A 24760-nucleotide genomic window follows, 5' to 3' on the forward strand; every position below is an offset into this window, starting at 1 on the left:
GTAATGGAGCTGACCTCTTTTAAACCTCATTCCCTTCCACTAATCCAGAACATCCAAATTGAATGAAAATGTATCCAGTGTAGGAACTGAAAAGAAAACGGCTACCAGCTACCGTGGGGTGCCTGATTTGAAATGCGGCTCCCAGGGGGCTGGTCACCCCTTCACCTCCCTCCCAGGCCCCCACAGGGAGCCAGGCGAGGTGGTCTGTGCCTTTGCTGTCTCCTCCTCTCATTGGAAGAGCCAACTCAGGTGGTCCTCCTCTCCCTGGGCTGCCTCAGTTTCTTCAGCGCAGGGTGATTGATGATCACAATAATGCAGCTTGTCTGGCTCCCTCACGGAGAGCGCTTTGTGAATTAATGGAAGCTGTGCACTTGAGGACGGCTCCACCGCTGCCCTGGACCCCTTGGCTCATCAAGCTTGGCTGGGAAGGATTCCTGCCTTTCGCTGGGGGGATAGTGGGAAGGACGGCTGAAAGATGTCAGGCTGAGGAAAAGAGAAACGGGGCTGTGCAGAATACCAACAACAGTGCAGGACGTCCCCTGACCCCTGGCTCTGGGTGTTTCAGGCCATCCCTGAATGTTGCCACCAGAACTGAATGAGGCTAGCCCAGGGGCAGAATTTGGCTGGGTTTTCTTATTGCTGGGTTTTGTAGCCTACGAGACTACATCTCACGGTTTCTGTAGTGTCCACTGGGTTAAGTGACACTTGGAGACACATAGGCCTGCAGAACTGAGCTTCTAAGGTTGGGGAACACATTGGTCACCAGCCACGGGGGTTCCCTCAGCTGGGGCCTGGGAAGGGGATGGAGCCAGGGCTGTGCACACATGCAGAAAGACAATGAGCCTTCTGACAGGCCTAGGGATAGACAGCAAGCAGCCCAGAGAGGGGTCCAGCCGAGTCTCTGGTCACACCCATGGAAGGCAGAGGCTCACCTTCTCAGGGCAACTCCAGATAAGCAGCCTCACTACTGCCTCCGACCTGTGGCTAATTGAAAACTAACTGCCTTTCTTCCCCTGGAGGCCTAATTTCATATTCTTGCGGCGGCCCAATCGACTTTTAGTCCAATGCAAATCAGCTTCCTTGGAAGTTTTGTCTATTTAAGGATTATAGGCCAAGATCAAACCTATCAGAAGAAATCAGGAGCTGTCAATAGGGTCACTGAGAGGTGGTAAGTTTCCAAAGGGCCCCTGAGTCAAGAAGAAACTTCTTTTTTTACTGCAAGCCAGAGGGCCACCTGCTTCCAGACCTGGCCCTCATGTCCCATATTAAATAAATTGTCCCAGCCAAGACCAGAAGCCAAGTCTCCAAACTCTCTGGGTTGTTCTTTTTCTGCCCTACCAGGACATGATTTGCAAACTGTTATAAAGGAAGATATGCCTTCCTGAATCCCAGGCATTTCACAACGTTTTGTAAATTCAGCTCTTACTCCCCAGGTCTTCTGCTTTCCTTTTCATATCAATGGCTTAACCACCTCTCACACCCATCCCTCAACACCAAAAGGGAATTTTAATCTGACAAATGTTTATTGAGTATCTATGAGTGCCTGGATGCTTAGCACGGGGCAAACTGCTGTGGAGACACAAAAAATATATATAAAATAAAGTCTCTGCCCTGAGGTAGAGCTAGTAATGGCACTGCACTTAATAATCAATTATGAAACATTTACTGCATGCCTGACACTGCAAAGATACAGGATAGTCCTGCTTAGTCCCCTCCCAAGGAGCTTACCTTATTAGAGAGAGATCTTAAATATACAAACCACGACTGTTTTTTTTGTCTGTTTGTTTTTGTCTTTTTAGCGCTGCACCCGAGGCATATGAAGGTTCCCAGGCTAGGGGTCGAATTGGAGCTGTAGCCACCGGTCTACGCCATAGCCACAGCCACACCAGATCCGAGTCATGTCTGCAGCCTACACCACAGCTCACGGCAATGCTGGATCCTTAATCCACTGAGTGAGGCCAGGGATTGAACCCACAACCTCATGGTTCCTAGTCGGATTTGTTTCCACTGTGCCACCACAGGAACTCCCTATAAACCACGACTTTTTATAACGAAATGTTAGGTTGTGTGGTTGAGGCAATGAGTACAAACAAGTTGGGCAGGATCAATGTAGGCTGGAAATAATCAGAGTAAATCCTATGGAGGAGGAGGCAATGAAAAGGAGCAGGAGATAAGAATGGGATGGAGAAAGGCAGAGAGAACAAGATAGACATTGTGTGTATGTGTTCTCAGGAATCGCTTGCTTTATTATTCAGCCTTTCAAATATCTGCCTACTATCCCAGGTACTCACAGACACCTATCAGACAAAGGATAGGGGCTACAAACATTTATAGAGCACCAACATCCTGCCAAGAGACCTTCTTCTCGTAGCATTCATTACCATGTGCATCCTTCCCAACCACCCTCCCAAGAAGACATCATGATCCCCTTTTATGGAAGAGGACCCCAGAGCTCAAGAGAAAATCATTTGCCTAAGACTACATCACCGGTGTTACCCAGGCTGGGCCTCAAACCTTGGTTTTGGCCATCGCTGCTCATAACCTTTTATCACAGAATCACATGTACCCTAGAGAGGAGAGTGGCAGGATTCCAACAAGACCATGCTAGGCCAGGATGGAGAAGAAAGAAGAGAAGGAAGGGAAACAGCATGGTGACCATCCTTCTAAGCATGACCAGCCAAGGCCCCTGGAGGCAAAGAAGAGCAACCAGTGGATCATTCACCTTTCAAGTCACCCACCACCCACACCCTCGGAGGACTTCCTAGAGCTGACACCCCAACTCTGGTTTCCCACCATGATGGCTGCTCTTTATGGCAAAATGCCAGTTCTCCTTGAAGATCGGGGCTCTCTCCTGCAGCAGCTGAGGTCCCTGCCTGGGTTCCTTTTCCTCCATCCTGGGCAAGGCAAGCTTAGTTAGGTTTGGTTCTCAGAGAAGGGCCATCTCTCAGCTCTGTCCTCTTCTAAGAGGCATGGGAAGAAAAAAAACCCTCACTGAGCCAGGAAAAAAAAAAAAAAAGTCATACCTTCTCAGCGCTTAAATGGGTCCTGTTTTCGGCTAAGATCAGTATAATTAAAACTATTAAAAAAAAAAAGACCAAAGGAAATCCCCTACTGTCCTTAATTAGGAGCAAGATGAGAAGGAAGAAACTCTGGTGTAGCTTATTTAAAAGGCATAGTCTTAAAGTGGTATCAAAAAAGAGAAGAATTAAAATTAAGGCATCATTATTGTTTTTTTAAAGGGTCTCTGTGGACAGAGGGGTCTGAGTGGCAGGCGAGACACATGAGGGGTATGTGCTCATACTCTGAGTGACAGTTCTGAATGTGCAGGAAGCCCTCATCTCTCGGACCTTTTTCCCACCGCCTATCTGCTTTCCAGGAGGATGAGAGAACAGGAAAAACACCAGTGGGTTGGGGTTTGCCAGACAAGGAACACTACTGCCGGGCATGTTAACATCAATCGCAAGAAACAGTTAAATCTCTTAAACTCCCTTGGCACGCAGGAAGCAGGGTTGCCACATTATTATTGTCATCATCATTATGGCTGCTGTTATTAACATTTATCCAGCACCGACATTGCACTTAGCACAGCGCAGAGCACAAAGGAAGATGCAGCTCTTGCTTTGAAAATAAACATCTAGGCTCCCCTACTGGATTTATGCTCCAGCGGGGGGATCCAGCCTTCAGCAACATGGAAACACTCCACCCTCCACCCTGCTGTGGCGCTTCCTATTTCCCTTGAGCAACTTGGGGGTCTTCTGGCATCTGCTGGGTGTCCTGAGGCCACGTCTGGGTTGCTGGACCCTCAGCTGGCCTCTGTGGCTGAAGTCAGAGCTCAAAGAACAGGGCAGAGGGTGAAGCAGATGTGGGCAACCAGGACTCTGAGATGGAGCTAAAGCAGGCAGGGAGCATGGGGAAAGAAAACAGTGTTTTCTCAGGACTGGTATGTGAGTCAAATTTAATAGTTAATGGTGCCCTTCTACTGGTCCAGTCCCCTTGTTTTTCTTACCACTTCATTCTGCAACCCCACGCCTTGCAAATCCTCATAAACACTTTAAAAATCGAGACCCCCACACCGTGGTAAATTTTATCCGTGCAAGTCTTTGGAACACAAAAGCGCTGACAAGTGTCCATGGACATCTAAGAAATATACAAATAGTACATATACACATCAGTTCTTCAAGCAAAAGTCCCACTTCCCACTGCCAAATGTTATTTTTTACAGCAGCTCTGCAAGATGAGTGAAGGCATGTATTTCACCAGCGAGCCACTTTTTATAGAGTGAAGGGGGAGGGAGCCCCCAACACTTTTATTGCTTTTTAACCAACAGGATTTCTGAATGCAAATGAATGAATCACCTTCGTGATGATTGGCTGCATGAGTTTCCTTGTTCAGTGGATGTGACTTGTATGCTCATGAGTCCAGGGAAAGATAAAAGACTGACATTGCTAGCACTGAATTATGAGATTTGCCTTTATCAGTGAAAATAAGGTCATAACTGCACCCAGCCATCACCTATTATATGTGTATTCCATCTACTTTTCTGTATAATGTGAGCCAGTGTGCCCTGGTGAGCTGGAGTAGCCCAGTGTATAAATTAGCCATTTTAAAAAGCTGCATTAAGTCTTTAAGGCCACCAGGGTACCTTTTAATGCATTGATGCCACTCTTCAATAGATACCTGTCTTCTCTACTTCTGACCTGCATTTTGATGACGATCTGGTGGAAAAGGTGGCTGGAAATACCCTTCTAAATATATTGGAAGTTAGAGAGAGAAAAAAATATGTTGAACCACAACTAGATCCTTAACTGAAAACTACCCAATCGTGGAACTGACTTCCTCGTAGCAATTTCTTAAGAGAACAATTCATTAAATAAGTAAGTATTTTGGCATTCACTGATAGAGCAGCTTCTCTATACAAGGCACCAGGCAGACTTCTGAAGTTCCAGCTCCTCCAGAGGTAACTCAAGGAACCATGTTTTACCACATGGAAGTTCTTTAAGAGGAGCAGAATGATAACAGAGATGATGGACATTTTCTGAAACACTGTTTTGGAAAAACAGTTTAAGAAACTTGTTTCAGGAGTTCCCGTTGTGGCGCAGTGGTTAACGAATCCGACTAGGAACCATGAGGTTGCGGGTTTGATCCCTGGCCTCACTCAGTGGGTTAAAGATCTGGCGTTGCTGTGAGCTGTGGTGTAGGTCGCAGACACAGCTGGGAGTTGCTGTGGCTCTGGCGTAGGCCGGCGGCTACAGCTCAGATTGAACCCCTAGCCTGGGAACCTCCATATGCCGCGGGAGCGGCCCTAAAAATGGCAAAAAGACAAAAAAAGAAAAAGAAAGAAAGAAAAGAAACATGTTTCAGTGTCTAAAAAGAGCTGTCACTAAATCCTACGGAAAAATGGAGTTCCTGCTGTGGTGCAACAGGATCAGCAGTATCTCTGGAGCACTGGGATGCAGGTTCAATCCCCAGCCCAGCACAGTAGGTTAAAAGATCCCTGGGCTTGGATCTGATCCCTGGCCAGCTCTGATTCGACCGCTAGCCTGGGAACCTCCATATGCCTCAGGTGAGGCCCCCACAAGAAAATAAAAACAAAGACATAGGGATGATGGGGGAGGGTGCAGAGAAGGCCTCTTCAGTGGAAGGGACATTTGAAGAGAGACCTGAATGACACAAGGGTGAGAGCCATACTGGTAACCAGGGAAGAGCATCTCAGGCGGAAAGAAAGGCAGGTGTAAAATCCCTGCCATAGGATCATGCCTGGGGTGACAAGGAGCAGCACAACCCTGAGAATGGCTAAAGCAGAGAGAGAGAGAAGGGGTGTGGTGATGTGCCTGTGGGCTGGCTACATCAGGCCTTGTAGGCCAGAGTAGGGGTCTTGGCTATTATTTTAGGAGTAATGAGAAGTCAAAGAGGGTTCTGAGCAAGGGAGTGACAAGACTTATGTTTTAAAATCTTTGTCTCATGGTTCCTCAAAAAGTCAAAATTAGAATTACCGTATGATCCAACAATTTCACCACCGGGTATATACCCAAAAGAATTGGAGGCAGGGCCTCAAAGAAATATTTGTATACCTGGGTTCCGTAGTAGCATTATTTACAATAACTCAGAGTGGAAGCAACCAAAAGAAGGACATTCTGACACATTACAACATGGACGAACCCTAGGGACAAGATGCTAAGTGAAATAAGCCAGTCACCAAAAGACAAAGACTGTACAATTCCACTTATACAAGGTATCTGAAAGAGTCAAATTCATAGAAACAGAAAGCAGGTATTGATTGCCCGGGCCTGGGGTAAGAGGGGAATGATAGAGGTTCAGTTTGGCAGCATGAAGACTCCTGGAACTGGATTGCCCAACAATGTGAATACACTTAACTACTGAACTATATACTTTAAAAAATGGTTAAAATGGGAATTCCCCCTGTGGCGCTACAGGATCAGCAGCATCTTTGCAGTACCAGGATGCAGATTTGATCCCTGGCCCAGTGCAGTGGGTTAAAAGATCCAGCGTTGCGGCAGCTTTCATGCGGGTCGCAACTGAGCTTTGGATCTGATCCCTGGCCCTGGAACTCCATATACGGCAGGGCAGCCAAAAAAGAATAAAAAAGGTTAAGATAGTGTGCTTTTTTTTTTTTATTTTTCAGAGCCGCACCTGCTGCATACGGAAGTTCCCAGGTTAGGGAGTCTAATCAGAGCTGCAACTTCTAGCCTACACCACAGCCACAGCCATGCCAGATCCAATCCGAGGGGCATCTGCAACCTATGCCGCAGCTTGCAGCAATGCTGGATCCTTAACCCACTGAGCAAGGCCAGGGATTGAATCCACATCCTCAGGGATACTAGTCAGGTTCTTAACCCCCGAGCCACAACAGGAACACCAAGATAGTGAATTTTATGTTACATGTATTTCGCCACAGCTTTTGGAAAAAAAAAAAAAACCTGTGTGGAAAATAGACTGGTGGCAAGTGAGAGTGGAACCGAGAAACCCCTTAGACATTTATTATCTACTGTTAGGTGATGAACTAACCCAAAACTTAGCAGCTTAAAACAACCATCATTTTACTCTCTCACAATTCTGTGGGTCCGCTGGGCTCAGCTGGCTGGTTCCTTCACTCCAGGTGACATCCTTTTGGGCTGCAGTCTATGAGAGTACTGCTGGTTGAAATGCCCAGGATGCTCACTCATATGACTGGCACCTCTGTGGGGACCGTGAAAAGGCTGGGCTCAGCTGGGACTCAGACTGCAGGGCCCCTCACTCACTCCATGCATCTCCTCGCCCCACTCGTGTGGCCTCTCCACATGGTCTCTTCACTTAGACTCTCCAGCAGAGTAGCTGGACTTCTTACAGGCGGCCTAAGGGCTCTCAGAAGTACAAAAGCCTTCTCAATGCTTAGGACAGAAATGCACCTAATCACATATTTCCACGGTCTATTGATTAAGATGAGTCATAGGGCAGCTGAGATTCAGTGTTGTAGAACCAGATGTGCATGACTCCCAAGAGGCCTGATTCACTTGGGACCATTTTTGGAGGCTAATTGGGAGGTTATTGCAGCAATCCAGGTGATAAAAAAACAAAGGCTTAGACCAGGATGACAGCAGTGGAGGTGGTAAGAAATGGTCGATTTAGAATATATTTTGAAGGTAGAATAAGTAAGATTTGCTGATGGTTCAGATGTAAGCTAAGAAAAAATAAGAAGAGCTTGGCAGGAGTCTGCATTTTTGGCCAAGGTGGTGGTATCATTTTTTGGTGTTTTTTGTTTTGTTTTGTTTTTACAGCCTCACCTGTGGCAAATGGAAGTTCCCAGGCCAGATGTCAAGTCAGAGCTGAAGCTGCAACCTATGTGGCAGCCTGTGACAATGTCAGATCCTTAAACCACTGAGCAAAGCCAGGGATCAAACCCTCATCCTCATGGATTTTTCTTAGCCCACTGAACCACAACGAGAACTCCAAGTGGTATCTTAATCGATCAGCAAAGTGTCACCAAGAGCAGTGGACTTGAAGACCTGGGGTCAAATCCTGCCTCTATTGTTTATCACCATATTACCTTAGTAACTCAACCTCTCTGAGCTTGTATTTCATGATACAGAAGATGAGGGTAATAATATCTGCTCACCCTTGGTTGAAAGGGCATCATAGGATCAAATGAAATCTTGTATGTAAAAGCAACTGCCAGGAGTTCCCATCATGGCGCAGGGGAAACGAATCCGACTAGGAACCATGAGGTTGTGGGTTCAATCCCTGGCCTTGATCAGTGGGTTAGGGATCTGGCATTGCCATGAGCTGTGGTTTAGGTCACCGACTTGGCTCAGGTCTAGAGTTGCGATGCCTGTGGTACAGGCCGGCAGCTACAGCTCTGATTCGACCCCCAGCCTGGGAACCTCCATATGCCTCGGGTGCTTAAAAAGAAAGAAAGAAAAAAAAAAAAAGAAATACTTGAAAAAATAAATAAATAAATAAATAAATAAATAAATAAATAAAAGCAACTGCCAGGGTTCCTGTCATGGCTCAGTGGTTAACAAACCCAACTACATCCATGAGGACGTGGGTTCCATCCCCGGCCTTGCTCAGTAGGTTAAGGATCCAGCATTGCTGTGAGGTGTGGCATAGGTCGCAGACCCGCCTCAGATTCCAAGTTGCTGTGGCTGTGGCATCGGCTGGCGGCTACAGCTCTAATTGTACCCCCAGTCTGGGAACCTCCGTATGCCACAGGAGCGGCCTAAAAATGGCAAAAAGACAAAAAAAAAAAAAAAACAAAAACAAACAAACAAACAAAAAAAAAAACTGCCTTGAATTCATCATAAATACAGCAGTTATAGGAAAACCATACACCTTGAAATCATGAAATCTGGTTCCATCCCAGGTCCCTCTTAGACTTACTGTAAGAACTTGGGCAAGTCATTTAACCTCACTTTGTATGTTTCCTTAAATCAGGCCATCATCTCTGCACTGCCTATGCCAAAAGCACTTTTGTGAGAATCAATCACAAGAACATGTAAAGCACTTTTGAAAAGGCATAAAATGGGAAATAGAAGGTATTATTACTGCACCACTAATTACAGATCCAATATCTAGGCTTGTGCTAAAAAAAACAACAACAACAATAGGGTGGAGTCTATATAATCCACCCTTTTTCATGTGACCCAGGGGTTCCAGGTTCGGCTTAAGGAACAGCCAGAGGAGAACACCATTCAGAGCCGCTGTAAAAAACACAACCCATAATTGCAAGTCAATCATACACATGGCATGAGAGTCGGTGAGTTATTCATAATAATGGAATACAGATAACAAGCTTGTATTTGTAGCACTTTCACTCTGAGGGAAACCGTTTTGTTACTTGATTTTTTTTTTTTTTTTTTTTTTTTTTTTTTTTTTTTTGATGCAAGGGAAAACGAAAGGGTGAAAGCAGCAGGTCACATCATGGAAGGAAAGAAACAGCGGGAGCTGAGAAAAGAAAGGCCCAAATAAACATCTCTCTTTAAAGGAGAGTGTGTGACATCTGGGGCCAGGCCAGGTTCTGGAACCCAGGGCAGGGACAGCAGGACAGGAAGAACTCCAACATCCCCGGAGCCAAAGGGAGTCTTTGGGTTTTAAGGGCTCATCGGAAAGACACCCGCCCACTAAATAGCCTGGTATTCAATTTATTCTCTGCAGAGGCATAAAAGGCTGAGTCAACGCTGCAAGATGTGAACTTGGGTTCTGAGGGAGTCGGGTGCGGATGGTTTAAACGCTAAACCGGACCCTTCAGGCAGGGGAGCGTACATTTACGAAAAGACATGGAAAGCAGTCATCGCCTTTTAAAAAGAGTGTTTCTGTTTTCATTATCATTTAAGGCTGTAGTCAGTGTTGAACGATAATAAGAAACTGGCATGGGGAAAAAAACTCGCCCAAATCACAGGCGTACACAATAAAAATGCTATTATAGACTTTTGTGAATATAAATAGTTTTTTAAATGAGGCTGCTAAGACTGGCATCTTAGATGCTACCTGAAAAAGAGTCATGTTTATATATTCCAACAGTTGCACCAGTCCTCGGTCTCAGCTTTCCACCACAGAATGGGCTGGGTAATTTTTTTTGGAATGATATCAATGCAGACGGGTCGTGGGACAAAGAAAGGAGACACAGATGGAAGGAGAGGGAGCACAAAGGGCAAAGAAAAAGGACTTGATGCCCGATAGGGGAAAATTGAAGAGGACAAAGGAATAGGAAGAATAAAAGGGAATAAGGACGGGTTTACTAAGAATCCTGTTAAACTGCATCCTCAATTGGACCTAAGTACAGGCCTCGCTTGGTAATTTTGTCGCTGCGTGTAGTCACAATCCCCAACGGTCAAGGTGCCGATTTCTTTGCTTTTCCTCATTCTGGTGAAGGCACTGCAGTAATTAATGAGTATTCAGCAGAAACACAGTAATGTCTCTGCTGGTATTTCATTTAACAGAGTTACTACCCCCATATATACATGAGCTCATAGCCCTCAAGGGTGCCTCATTGAAAAGGGGGAAGGGACACACTGAAGCTCTATTGCAAAGGTCAAAGCTTGGTGTGAGCAATATAAAGGGAGCATAGAAAGGGCTTTCTGACAGTGGGGAGCGTTGAACCCTGGAAGCATCGTCAAAAGAGCTCATGGAATTTCAGAGGTGTGGATCTTCTTGGAGGCAGAGATATATGGGCTAGAATAACCACTGCACATCTCTCAAGTCATTCCGGTATAAACACTTACTCAAACAGGCAAGGATGCATGGTGGTTGGTCTGGTGGATCTGAGACTACTGACCACCAGCTGGAGGGGGCATGGGAGCTTGGAGGTCTACAGAGTGAGTTTCGGCATCCACAGTAGGGTCTATCCACTTATGGGTGTTGAGCACACAGAGTGTGAGTGGAGAGATGGGCACATGCAGATAGAAAGCACCACTGGGTAGTTGAGAAAATGGCACCAGAGTTGGGTCACTGCCATCTGGGTGTCCCATCAGGGCCTCGAAGTGGGGCTCAACTCAGTCTGCTCTTCCTGCCATCTCTCAGTGGATCTCCCCATGCCACACTTGGCTCTTTTAGCCTGTGGCACCATCATTGTCCTAGCTTCTGGCTCCACACTGAAAGTCATCCATCCATGAGGCTGTTGCTGCTCCTCTTCCACCCCATTCATTGCCATCTGTCTGCCACCTAGTCCTTCAAGACTCTCCCCCACCTATCCATTCTTTCCAAGCCCCTCTGACCCAAGCGGAAGCCATGTCTCCTCTGGAGAACTTCCCTCCCAGTCTCCTTCCTGCTCTCGTTTCCTTCTTTCCCCAAACCATCCCGACATCATCTCCAGATTAATCTCCCAATGCATGCCTTGAATCATACCATTCCTCGGCTCAAAAACTTTCCAAGGCTCCCCATTGCCCAAAGTGGTTTGGGTATCAGGATCGGATACCCTTTCATTCAGACAAAGCCAGCTTCCACTCTCCTATTGTCATGTCTGCTTGGTGGTGTACCTTCTGCTCTGCTTATGCTCAGTTCAGCCACAACCTCCACTGCCTGGCCATTCCCTGGCCTGAAATATTTCTCTTCTCTGATGGTATGAACAGTACATTTAGAGGCTCTAAGTGTTTTTTGCAAGACACTTCCAAATATACATTCATTTGCCAATCCCTGGTTCCTGACCTGTGGCATCTCATCTATTTCTCACGACACTGTGCTGTTATTTACTGTTTTCCTTCTTTGAGTCTCCACTTCCTGATCAGGTTGAAAGCTCCTTGGTCTGCAAGCACCCTCCACACTTTAACTTGTTTATGTGCACTAGCCTATTGCTATGAACAGAGTAGGTGCTCATTAAAAACTTAGGAGGGGAAAACCTTTAGAGCATTCTTCTTTACAAGGGTCTTAAAAGTCAGCAATCTGTCCTCAAAATTAGAGAAAAGGACTGCCTTCCCAAAAGGCTCCAGCCCTGGCCGAAGCAACAGCCTATGACCCACTTCATCTTACCTTCCTGGCTCAACTCAAATTAAAAATTCAAGAGCTTCATTGGAAACACCCACCAAAAGTCAGTGCAGATCCCAGAGAGGATATTCCGTAGAGGTCCCCAGTTCTAACCTAATCATGATGAGACTAATTTTTGCCCCATGACACAGTAATCCTCACAGCTGGGGTCAGGAGGATAGGCTCTGGCCCAAATGGAGTGACAGCACATCTGGGTCCCTGGGGATGCACACACACCTGCCCACACTCAGACTCAAACAGACATAATCATCCTCAGCAGAATTTTGAAACTTCTTTCCCAAATAGCCCGTGGAATTGAATTTCTGATATCTGAGTGTATATATGGATATGCATTTTCCATTACTTGTTTACACAGACTATAAAAACATCACTGAAGAGGAGTTGCCAATTTATGAACAGGTTGCAAGCTTCAAGTTCATTTGTTGGCTATTTGGAACTTAGAACAAATTTTTCCCTGGAAGCAAGAGTGTGCACAGGCCCACTTAACTCGTAACATACTGTGCTATGATACCTAAGTGATTTTGATTCTATTCATCAGGGGTTTGCAAACTCAGATTCCTGCAGTGGCCAGGCGGACAGTGTAAATGAGGAGAGTCAGGTCAGGAGACCAGGGAATGTTGGAGACTGTGGTGCACTTGCCCTGTCTAAAGGGGGCAGCCCCTCCCCAGCTCCAGGGATGGCTGCCCCGGGAGAATGAAGGCCCAATGCAGCAAATTAGGATCCTTAACCCACTGAGCAGGGCCAGGGATCGAACCTGCAACCTCATGGTTACTAGTTGGATTCTTTCCGATGCACCACAACAGGAACTCCAAAAGATTTATTTCTAGTTCACACTCTATGTCCCTCCACTCTGTGCCATCCTCACCTAGGGACCTAGGCTGATGGAGGCTCCCCTTAATGTTTTTGCAGTTGATTGCGCGTTCGATCCCTGGCCTTGCTCATTGGCTTAAGGATCTGGCATTGCCGTGAGCTGTGGTGTAGGTCATGGAGGCGGCTCAGATCTGGCGCTGCTGTGGCTGTGGTGTAGGCCGGCAGCTGCAGCTCTAATTTGACCCCTAGCCTGGGAATCTCCACATGCCTTGGGTACTACGGCCCTAAAAGGCAAAAAAAAAAAAAAAAAAAAAAGAAAAGAAAAAGAAATAAACCTTTGTTGTTTTAAACCACTGAGATATGAGGGTTGTTTGTTACTGCAGAGCAACCCAGCCAATTGTAACTGATTTTACACATGTATCTATAACATATATGTGATGTATATATTTTATATATATATCGTATGTATATATCATATATTATATATATTTCTTTCCAAAATTGAAGAAAACTTAGAACAAGTAGTTTGAAAGAGAAGAATATGGTTTATTACAGCCTGCTCAGGATTAATCAACAATATGATTAAAAATACACTTTTACTTCTGTTTAGGCATTTATCCTTTTTATGTTTTCATTACTATGATAAACAATGCCAGTGGAAATGAAACACCATGTTGTCAATATTAGGCATATCACACTGGCCAGAAAGAAGCAAATACGTTGTGTGGATATGTGGGTCCATGGCCTTGCTTTTAATTTCTAAACACCACTGTGCTCTGCATCTATTAATGAGGCAGGAGGTTTCAGGTTATTTTCTATGGTTTAAAGTACAAATGAAATAACAGTGCTCTGCAGGCTCAAAGAACAGCCCTTCTCTCTTGCTTCTGGATGGGGGATTGGCAGGTGTTATTCGCATCAGGGAAGGAGGAAGTGCTTTTTGCTGATCAACAGTGACGCCTCAAGCTGATTAAAGAATGTTGTTTGTAGAATTGGAAGAGGATCAAAATGCCTTCAGTTCTCCAAGTCAGAAAAGATAAGGCCTTGAAGGCTAAATTGATAAACATAACAAGAACCTTATGTTTCAATGAAAGATATTGAAGGTCCAAGCCTCTTTTCTCCTGGGTAGAAGAAGGTTTTTTAATGATATCTTTTAAAATGTCAAATTTAATAGACAAAAATGAGAAGAAAACCCTTCTGCTTTCCTCCACCCAAACACTGTAATCAGAGAAGTTTTCTTAATCATGGCTCTGACCCCATCACAATTCTACACAGAAGACAGGCAGCAAATACCGGCAGCCTCCCACTCCCCTGCATTTGATGACGGCAGCCAGCCACACAATGGGGATGCCTATGATGATGATGACATTTTAAATGTAAAATTCAAATATTCAAGAATGCCAGGGTGTCCTAGCACTGCAACAGTGGGATTTTAAGAGAGGATTCTACTCTGGAGGCAGCATCACTCCTCCGCAGCAACTGAGGGGTAAAAAAAAGATGGTTCTTACCCAGCAGACACCCCCACACCCCAGGCATACTGTCCTCTCTGAGTTGATTCTGTGTTAGAAAAGGGGCTGGACTCTATGCAACAATTCCTAAGTGAATTCTGGGCACAGCATAAATCAGTGCTACTTAGTAGAACATGGGTTTGTAGTGACAAAGGTTTTTCCTTCTTAACACGAACTAACCAAGGCAGTATTGGCTGTCATTCATTTACTTTCATATGGCCTCTGGATTACTGGCTTGGTTCTTTTTTTTTTTTTTTTTTTTTTTTGCTTTTTAGGGCCACACCCATAGCATATGGAAGTTCCCAGGCTTGGGGTCGAATTGGAACTACAACTACCAGCCTACGCCACAGCCACAGCAACGTGGCTACAACCAGCCTACACCACAGTTCACGGCAATGCTGGATCCTTAACCCACTATGTGAGGCCAGGGATTGAACCTGCATCCTCATGGATATTAGTTGGGTTCATTTCTGCTGAGCCACAATGGGAATCCCTCTCATTTCTTTTTTAAGAAAGTTACTCATGCTGCTCTCAGATACTTAATAAGTACCATGGTTTTAAAATTTAACTTACGGAGTTCAAATGTTTATTATAAAGCATTATGGTTGTGCTATGGTCTTAACATTTGTGCCCCGCCCCAATTCCTATATTTCGATCCTAACCCCCAAAGGTGATTGTAGGTGGGGGCTTTGGGAGTTGCTTAAGTCATGAGATGGAACCCTCATGAATGGAAGCAGTGCCTTATAAGAGAGGCCCCAGAGAGATCCCTAGCTACCTTCTGCCATATGAGGATTCAACAGGAAGTCTGAAACCTAGAAGACGGCCCTTACCCTACCACGCTGCCACCCTGATCTCTGACTTCTGGCCTCTAGAACTGTGCCAAATAAACTTCTGTTGTTTACAGACTAGCCAGTCTGTAGTATCTTGTTGTAGCAGCCTGAACAGACTGAAACAGGTAGGCAGAATTCTACAATGGTCCCAGGATTCCTGTGCCCCAGTGCACATATACCATCCTCAGACTGTTCAGTTAAACACTAATCTAGGTGCTGCTGTGAAGAGATTCTGCAAATGCAATTACATTCCCAAATCAGGTGACCTTAAAACAGAGGATGATCCACAATGGGCCCTTAAAGGCACTGGGTTCTCCTGGTAAAAGAGATCTGAAGTGTGAGAGGGCCTATGGTGGGGCCACATGTCAAGGAACTATGGGTGACCTCCAGGAGCTTAGAGCCCTGCCTAACAGCCAGTAAGAGAACAGTGGCCGAAATCCTACAGCCACAAGGAACTGAATTCTGCCAATAACTATAAACTTGGGAGTTCCCGTCATGGCGCAGTGGTTAACGAATCCGACTAGGAACCATGAGGTTGCGGGTTCGGTCCCTGCCCTTGCTCAGTGGGTTAACGATCCGGCGTTGCCATGATCTGGGGTGTAGGTTGCAGACGCGGCTCAGATCCTGCGTTGCTGTGGCTCTGGCGTAGGCTGGTGGCTACAGCTCTGATTCATCCCCTAGCCTGGGAACCTCCATATGCCGCGGGAGTGGCCCAAGAAATAGCAACAATAACAACAACAACAACAACAAAGACAAAAAAAAAAAAAAAACTATAAACTTGACCCCATGCTTCAGAAAGGAATAAGCCCAGCTGACAACTTGATTTCAGTCTTGTGAGACCCTGAGCCAAGAACTTAAGGTAGCCATGCCCAGGCTTCCCCGACTACAGAAGCTATGAGGTAATAAATGAATGAAGCTGCTAAGTTTCCGGTAATTTGTTATGCAGTAATAGAAATCTAACACAAACAGATAAAGTGTACTGGCTCTGGCCAAAAATGTTAAGTATAATGTCATTTTAACTTTTGGCCCTCATTCCTATTCCTTTTAGAAGATAAAAAATGTGTAGTTTAACATGCTTTTTGATTTTTTTTTTTGTCTTTGTAGGGCCACACCTGCAGCATATGGAAGTTCCCAGGCAAGGGGTCAAATTAGAGCTACAGCTGCCAGCCTACACCACAGCCTCAACATGCCAGATCCAAAGTACATCTGCGAGCTATACCACCACTCACAGCAATGCCAGATCCTTAACCCACTGAGCAAAGCCAGGGATCGAACCCAAATCTTCATGGATACTAGTCAGGTTCTTAACTTGCTGAGCCACAAAGGGAACTCCTGCTTTTTGATTATCAAATAATGAAAGTTAAAGTTTAAAATCTAATACTTTGTTTATATTTATCCAAAACCTGGAGGACTTCCTAGAGGTTAGGATTATTACTAAGTACTCCTTATTCTCTTTTCCATTTTTTCAAAACATTTCTTCTGTAATTATAAGGTTTTAGAATTCAGAGACATTATAACACATAAAATGGAATTTGCTTTCCCAAATTCAGACATATGCAGTAACAAAATAGTAAAATAAACAGGAAACCTCCTTGTAGTACAATGATCCAATTAAATATATACTATGACTGGTATTCCACTGGTCATAATAATCCTACAAGATTGATGAAAACTTAATTTCATCAAATAACAAAAAAATTTTAAAAATAAAAAATTAAAATGACAAATAGTAATGTTCCTATATTTGAATTATAAATGACTATCCACATAACAGTTTACTTCCAGTCTGCTTCAAAACTTAAAGGATTTTCTTTTTCTTTTCTGTGTTAATCAATGAAGCTTAGTTTCTAATTTTGGAGTATCTGGATCGTTGCGTTCCTTGGATAAAGGTACTGTTTAATACTAAGGTTACTTGTTGGTTTGTTTTTTGTCTCAAATAATTGGTTGCATTTTAATGGCAGTATGTTAAAGTCCAGGTTTCAACAGCTCAGATACCAGCACAGAGGGTACTTAAGCTGAAGCGCCCACCCCCACCACAAAAATCAATGAAACAGCGCCCCTTAGTGGTATAAGTACAAAAAAATCGGTACATTAACAGCAGAGTAAAAATCTTGCTGAGATACAATTGGTAAGCACAAAATAATTTTCTCCTAAAAAATTTGAAAGAGTTAAGCAGAACATTTTAGAGTAATCATTGCAAAGTGGATTATGGGGATTCGCAGGGTGTTACAAGGGAGCCATTGTATCTGCTGGGAAAAGTGAAAATCAAGGATTAACAGCTTTTAACGTAGGAAATTAAATTATCCCTAATACAAGCAGCAGAACAATCTCAGCAGCCATTTATCCTCCAGTGACTCTTCCACTGAGATGGAGCACAAATGAAAGTAAGCTGATTCTTCAGATAAATGGGATAATGTTAAACATTTACATGACCCTTTAGAGTCATTGACTCATTAATACTGATATGCAGCAACATCTGGACTGCTGGCTGTATTTTTTTCTTTTTAGGGATGCACTCGTGGCATATGGAGGTTCCCAGGCTAGGGGTCAAATCAGAGTTACAGCTGCTGGCCTACACCACAGCCCATGGCAACACCAGATCCTTGACCCACTGAGCGAGCAGGGATTGAACCCAAAACCTCATGGTTACCAGTCGGATTTGTTTCCATTGCAACACAATGGGAACTCTTGCTGGCTGTATTTTATCATTGAAATCACTAAGGCCCAGAGAAGTTAGGAAAGGAGAAGTGTCAATTAGAAACCTAGTGTTTCCAATTCCCTAAACCTAAAATAACTGGGTTTATCCAATGGTCTACTATATAGAATGTACCCCATTCTGTACCTGGCCATTTACCAACTGAAAGGTAGCATGGCTAGGTCATTACTGCCTGGCCTCTATAGCCAAGCTGCTTGGGTCCCAAGTCTGACTTGAGTGTGTGGCCTGGGGCAAATATTCAATCCTCTGTACTTCAGTCTTCTCACCTGCAAAAGGTAGTTGGTAGCAGTATTACAGTCAAGGCATTGTTTTGAGGATTAAATGAGAAAACACAGGAAAGGTGCTTAGAGCAATGCCTGGCACCTAATAAAAGCTTGAGAAACATCAGCTGTAAGTAGTTGATGCTACATAGATTGACAAGCTCTTCAAAAAGTTGCAAACTTTAGGTTATATTTAAAGACTTCTAGGATGCCTATCAGATACCAGCAATGGCAAATCACTTGGGAGAAGTAGACTTTGCACGCAAGCAGAACTTCAATGTTTTTACTTGGCATCCTTCAGCATTGCTGGAATGTGTTGCAACAAGCATGTTGTGCTATTGTGATTTTAAATAAATCAAGATAGTATATTTCAAAGCCCGCTTCAGTAATCCCCTCTAGCCCTAGGTGCTCACTGTCCAGAATTCCTTTTATACACTTAACCTCCCTGTCCTCTTAGCTCTTTGTAAAGATGTCCCACCCTCTCTAGGCTAACCCTTGGATGAGAGCTTTTGATTATAATACAGAGGTTGCTGATGTCTGCACTCCCAGGGCGCATCTGCAGAAAAGGCAGGCAAACGCTAACAAACTCCTGCAGTGTAAGCAAGCTGGTGCTCAGCCTGAAGAAGACTGCAGTCAGGTGCCAGGGAAACTGGACCATAATCAGAGATCTCCATCAGCAACAGAGTACAGCAAGCTGTCACAGCATTCTGCTCTCTGGGCACCAGGCTGTCCATCTGTGCTCAGATTGACAAGGAAAGGGAAAACTGCAAAGAGAGGCAGGCCACCAAGCATCTTTTCCAGTGTGGCATTGCAATTTAGAACTGCTGGCAAATTCTGGAACAGCTTCATCAGGACATTTAATATCTAGTGAGGAGTTTTTAAACAAAAAGGCAACTCTTTGGCAAGTTAATCTCCTTTGTAAAAGTGGGTATATTCATTAGGGTAACACCAGCTGCTATAAGAAAAGTTTCAGTCCCCCCTACAAGAGATTCCTGTGGATGCTCCTGGGTAGGGAAGGCAGGGCTCTGCTCTGCAAACTTCAGGGACCCAAGTTGATGAGGGGAGTTGGGAGGTATGCTGTCCTCAGTGCTGGCTTCCAAGACCCCCTAGACTTTGGTATCCACTCAGGAACAGGAAAGAAGAGCATCCACGGAGTTTTTTCAGGGTCAGGCCTGGAAACAGTGCCATAACATTCTGGGGCCATACCTATCTATGTTTTGAAAGGGAGGCTGGGAAATGTGTTTCACCTGTATGCCCAGAGGGAAAAAAGGACATGAATTTGGTAAACAGAGAGTCAGTCTCTGCCATGAGAAATCACATGCAGACCAACATTGCAAAAAGAGGTGAAACAGAGTGGGCTGAGCTGAAGTAGTCATAGGCACAGGGTTGAGCTGATGGCAGGACAAACTGACTTAGGGCTAAGGGGGTTGAGTTAAGGACACTCAGGTACTCAACAATACAGCTCATCAAAGTGCTTCAACCACTGCCCTCAAGCCAGGAGTTAGGAGGCAGCACCACCCACCCCAACCACTCCACCCCACTTTTTTTGATCTTGTGCATGGTCATGTGACTAGTTCTGGCCAAAAGGCAGAAGCAGCATGCATCACTTCTGGACTGGGCTTTTAATTGCTGGTGTCAGGCTGTACAGAGGGCTCTTTGCTTCTGCCAATCAACAGCCACCTTTCAGAGAGGACTGATTCCATTAACCTGAAACCTGGAGAAAGAATACAGAATGGAACCTACAGGCACCCACACAACATCCTGTTGTTTGTAGTCACTGGGATTTTGGAGTTGTGTATTACCGTAGCATAACCTAGTTTATTTTGACTGATGAAGAAATATATTTTCAGGCAAGAGGCATCAGATGGTCTGTGAGGTAAACAAATCAACAAAAAGGCATTCTTATCCACTGTATGTAGATCACCAGTTCTAAGAACTAAGGGAGGAGTTCCCGTCGTGGCGCAATGGTTAACGAATCCGACTAGGAACCATGAGGTTGCAGGTTCGGTCCCTGCCCTTGCTCAGTGGGTTAACGATCTGGCATTGCCGTGAGCTGTGGTGTAGGTTGCAGACGCGGCTCGGATCCCGTGTTGCTGTGGCTCTGGCGTAGGCCGGTGGTTACAGCTCCGATTCAACCCCTAGCCTGGGAACCTCCATATGCTGCGGGAGCGGCCCAAAAAATAGCAAAAAGACAAAAAAAAAAAAAAAAAAAAGAACTAAGGGAGCATGCTTTTAAGAGCATAATTTGTACACTATTGCTGCAATGCAAGCAAAAGAAGTGCTTGATGGGCCTTGGATTTATTTTAAATGCTGATAAAATCAACATTCAATAAAGCCTTAGACACACTCTCTTCCTTATAAGATCATCAGTCCCAGCTGAAAGTTTAAAGCTACGAAAGGCTAAAGAGAGAACTTAAAGGCATGTAATCAGAAGAGAAAAATGGAGTTCCTATTGTGGCTCAGCATGTTATGAACCTGACTAGTATCCATGAAGATGTGGGTTCAATCCCTGGCCTCCCTCAGTGGATTAAGGATCCAGCATTGCTGTGAGCTGTATTGTAGGTCACGGACGCAGCTCGGATCTCATGTGGTTGTGGCTGTGATGTAGGCTGGCAGCTGCAGCTCCGATTTGACCCCTAGCCTGGGAACTTCCACATGCCGCAGGTGCAGCCAAAAAATTCAAAAAAAGAAGAGAAATGAAAATGGGAGAGCTTCGGAGGAAATTGTGGGCAGCTGTCAGAAGCATTTTACATAGGGGGCAAATCCTATTTTCTGTCTTCTGGGATCACTAGAACTGACCTCTTGAATCAGGAACAGCTTCCTGCACAGAAGGTTGCCTTGTGAGCCCTCCTAGTGCTCTGGCCTGTGGACCAGCACTGTAATGTTCTCCTAACCTGTGCAATTCCATCTCGGATCTCACATCGTCCCACACTGCAGATAAATTGAGTAAAAATACAATGAGTAAAGGACCATGACTTTTTAATATGTTCCCCTAGAGAAGGTAATCAAACAGAATGCCCTGGTTCTGCTCACTTTAGCAATGCAGGAAGCTCCAATATATCCAGCCAGCTGGTTGAGCTGCCTTAACTAGAGCTCAACAAGTAGACCATCAACTCCTTAGATAAAAGAGCTATATTTCATTCATCTATGGATAGCATAGTAATTAGTGAAGAGCCTACTTTGGATTCAGCCAGATCCTGACTTGAATATTGATTCTACAAGTTAACAACTGGGTAATCTTGGCCACTTAACCTCTTCAATCCTGTTTCATCATCTGTAAAATGGGAATAATTATGCCCAACTCTACTGACTTGTGGCAGTTAAATGTGACGCTTCTTTGTAAAGCTTCTTGGAGCAGCTCAAAAGTGTCGAGAGCTTGGAGGTAGAGTGGACAACCAAGGGTGTGTGATCACAGAAAAGACTGTGTTAGTATCCAGCAAATTTAAAGGAGAAATCTTTTGCCAGAGGCTGCAAATGCTCTCATGTTGAGGTTGAATGGATAACGTTTACCTCAAGGGAAGGAGGGATTGATTTCCATTTTTATCTGCATTGTTTGAATTTTTATATAGATTAAAAATACATGAAATTTAAAATGAATACAGCTTTTTAAAGAGGAAAAAAATGTTTAGCTGGCAGGGTTCCTGGCTTATTTGCTCAGTCTTTTAGTTCTTCCAGGGATGGCAAGAGCAAGAACAGAAAACACAAATAATTATATTAATACAAAACACTAATAATTATCCGTATCAATAAGGCGGCCCTATTCCCATATGGACCAGAGGGTAGAATAATAGTTCTCTACAGTTGTACCAAACCTTCACAAGACTAAACTACTTCCATTTACAATGGGTTCCAACCTACCACAGTTCCACTTAAAATCTGTGTACTTTACCATGGTGTGAAAGTGACACCCACATGGAATTTTTATCTTTTCTGGGCTAGCCATATGCCACAGGACACTCCAGTGATGCTGAGCAGCCACTGAGTCCCAGCTCCCTGGACAGTCCGAGATCACGAGGGGTACAATCGATACACTTATAAACATTTCGTGTTTCACCTTCAGTACAGCATTCAATAATTACATAACATTCAACATTGTCATAAAATAGGCTTGTAGATGATTCTGCCCAACCGTAAGCCAAAGTAAGTGTTCTGAGCGGGTCTAAGGTAGGCTAAGCTTAAACCCAAGCTATGTTGGGTAGACTAAGGGTGTTAAATGAACTTTCGACTTGGGTTTATCAGGACGTAACGCCACCGTCAGTGGAGGAAGACCTGTATTAACTTTGTCTCCCTTAAGTCTTCTGCGTGGTTTCCGCCCCTCCCAGGCATTTCCACCCCAGTACGATTGTAGGGAGGGGAGAAACTGAGGCGGGGTTGAGGGAGCCTGCGGGCCCGGCTGGAGCACCCACCCCGCGGGCCTCCTGCTCTCAACCCGGGACGCGGGCCATTAGGGCGGTTTCCCTCCGGAGCCCAGAGGGCTCAGGCCGCCGCCAGTAAGGCCGGCCGGCTGGGAGCCCCGCGAAGAGGGGCCGAGGGGGCGGGCCCGAAGCCTCGGCCTCGCCTCCGCCCGCGCAGCGCTGCGCCCGCGGCTTCCCGGCCGCTCGTTCGGGGCGGCCTCCCGGAGCCCGGAGCTCTGCCCGGGGAGCGTCACCACCATGCTGCAGAAGCGAGAGAAGGTGCTGCTCCTGAAGACCTTCCAGGGCCGGACGCTGCGGATCGTGCGGGAGCATTACCTGCGGCCCAGCGTGCCCTGCAACAGCCCGCTCTGCCCTCAGCCCGCCTCCTGCCACAACGGTCAGGGCCCGGCGGGAGCGCGGGCGGTCGGGGCCGGGAGGGAGCTAGGGCGGCAGGACGGGTTCGGCAGAGCGTCGGCCTTGAGGCTCAAGGGCGCGGCCCAGAGGCGGAGCGCGGGGCCGCGGTGGCGCGGAGTCCGAGGCCCTCGGGCCTCCTCCCGCCTCCAGGCTTACCCCCGGGCCGGGCTGCGGGTCGGGCACGAGGGGCCGGAAGCTTCCGGTCTTTCCACACCGACTCCCGACTGTTCGGCCCCAGAAAATGGAAGGGCTGAGAGGCCAGCGCCCTCGCCGCGCAGAGGCCGGGGGTTGGGGCTTTCTGAGCCTGGGGGCGCTGGAGCCGGGCGGCTCTTGCTCCCCAGCTCGCGCTGGTGAAATGGGAAGGTCCCGGGCTGGGGGCCCCCAGCTGTGCGAGCCTGGTGGGGGGAGCTGACGCTGCCGCTGCTCATTGTATATTTCTTTGCTTTGCTCCCCACACATTTTCTGACCTGCCAGCACCGAGGCCTCAGAAGGTTATCCGGTGGAGAGCCCTCTTCACTGTAAGACTTGCGGCTCATCAGGGCCCGCGCACCGGAAGGTCACGAGGAAATTGGGTTGGGGTGGGCCTTCCACCACGCCTTCCTCCACATGATGTCTAGGCCGCGCAGGTGGCCAGTTTAATGGTGGAGGTTCCTGGTTCTCTTCCCTGAAGTGGGAGAGGAGCGTGGTCGTCCTTTTCAGCGAATATTTGGGATCCTTAGCTAATGGTTAAGGTGAACATTTCAATTACCACTTGGCTATCCACCTTGGACCCACGGGCTGGGTGGAAATCCCACCACTGTGCCTGCTTGCACTGAGCATCTTTTCTAGTCAATTCAATTTCTCTGGCTCTTGGAGACTTCTGAGCACCTTCACAAGATTGAGACAGACCCAGTTTGAAATGGCTGTGCCTAAACAGCGATTAACATGTATATTTGGGGAGCCCCACTTGAATGGGAGTGTAGGGCAGTGAGTTAACACAGAGATATATTCAGGTTATGCTGAAGATTTGCTTGCTTGCATGTGTGTTGTTTTTTTTTCAATCCGTCGTCTTCTACACCCCTGGCAACACCATAAACCACATTGAGCTTTTATTTATCACAGCTTCAGAAAAAATGAAGGTGCTGAATTTACCTGAATGTTTGGCCTCTACCCAGGTAGATTTGTCTTGTCTTGAAAACTTCACGGTGTAGTTAAGATTGGGAGTTGTTTTGCACACCTGGAGTGACATCCAAATAAACCAGGTTTGCGAACGTCGTCTAATCTCTCACATTTTGAATTATGCTTCAGATGGAAAACTCTTGTCTAGTGATGTGACTCATTACATGATCCCAGATTGGAAAGTTGTGCAAGATTATCTCGAGATCCTTGAATTTCCTGAATTGAAGGGAATTATTTTCATGCAAACTGCTTGTCAAGCTGTGCAACATCAAAGAGGCCGGAGGTATCTGTTATTTATTTATTTATTTATAGAGAGGATTTTTTTTCCCCTTTAGAAAAGGTCCCTTGGTGGCAGAGGAGGGGGGAATTCATTATTTTTGTCAGAAAGGACTTTTTGAACTAATTTGGCATTCTCTTTGCTAGTGAGGAATGCAGTAACATTATTTTATATTTCTGCTTCAACACCTGGCCAAAAGATGCGACTGTAGATCAATAAACTGCAGTGTCCCCAGGATGTGGGTATTTAAGATTCTTGGCTTTTGGTTTGCATTTTTAAAGTAGCAGAGCTATTGCTTATTTCTTGTTGGAAACGGGTGTTATTTAATCTTCTTATTTATAGATACATTATTTCAGAAGCTTACGTTTTATTCCTCCTGGGGGAAAAGAAAGTGTTCTTAAATTTTAGGCTCCCTTATTG

At 45.6% G+C, this 24760-nt stretch overlaps 1 protein-coding gene and 1 long non-coding RNA gene across 3 annotated transcripts in view; one reads left to right on the forward strand and one right to left on the reverse strand.

Annotated features, from left to right (window-relative positions):
• Positions 1 to 24023, reverse strand: part of LOC110261940 — a 29952-nt gene extending 5929 nt beyond the window's left edge. For both annotated transcript variants that reach the window (XR_002346350.1, XR_002346351.1), the window contains exon 1: positions 23373 to 24023. This is a non-coding gene — a long non-coding RNA (uncharacterized LOC110261940). The remainder of the gene's footprint in view (positions 1 to 23372) is intronic.
• Positions 22347 to 24760, forward strand: part of DIS3L (DIS3 like exosome 3'-5' exoribonuclease) — a 42063-nt gene continuing 39649 nt past the window's right edge. The window contains exons 1-2 of the mRNA XM_021100270.1: positions 22347 to 22888; positions 24193 to 24346. Coding sequence (XP_020955929.1) covers positions 22750 to 22888; positions 24193 to 24346 — 293 coding nt within the window. The 5' untranslated portion in view covers positions 22347 to 22749. The remainder of the gene's footprint in view (positions 22889 to 24192; positions 24347 to 24760) is intronic.

This window comes from Sus scrofa, chromosome 1 (genome assembly GCF_000003025.6).
Source record: "Sus scrofa isolate TJ Tabasco breed Duroc chromosome 1, Sscrofa11.1, whole genome shotgun sequence".
In the NCBI taxonomy this organism is placed as follows: Eukaryota; Metazoa; Chordata; class Mammalia; order Artiodactyla; family Suidae; genus Sus; species Sus scrofa.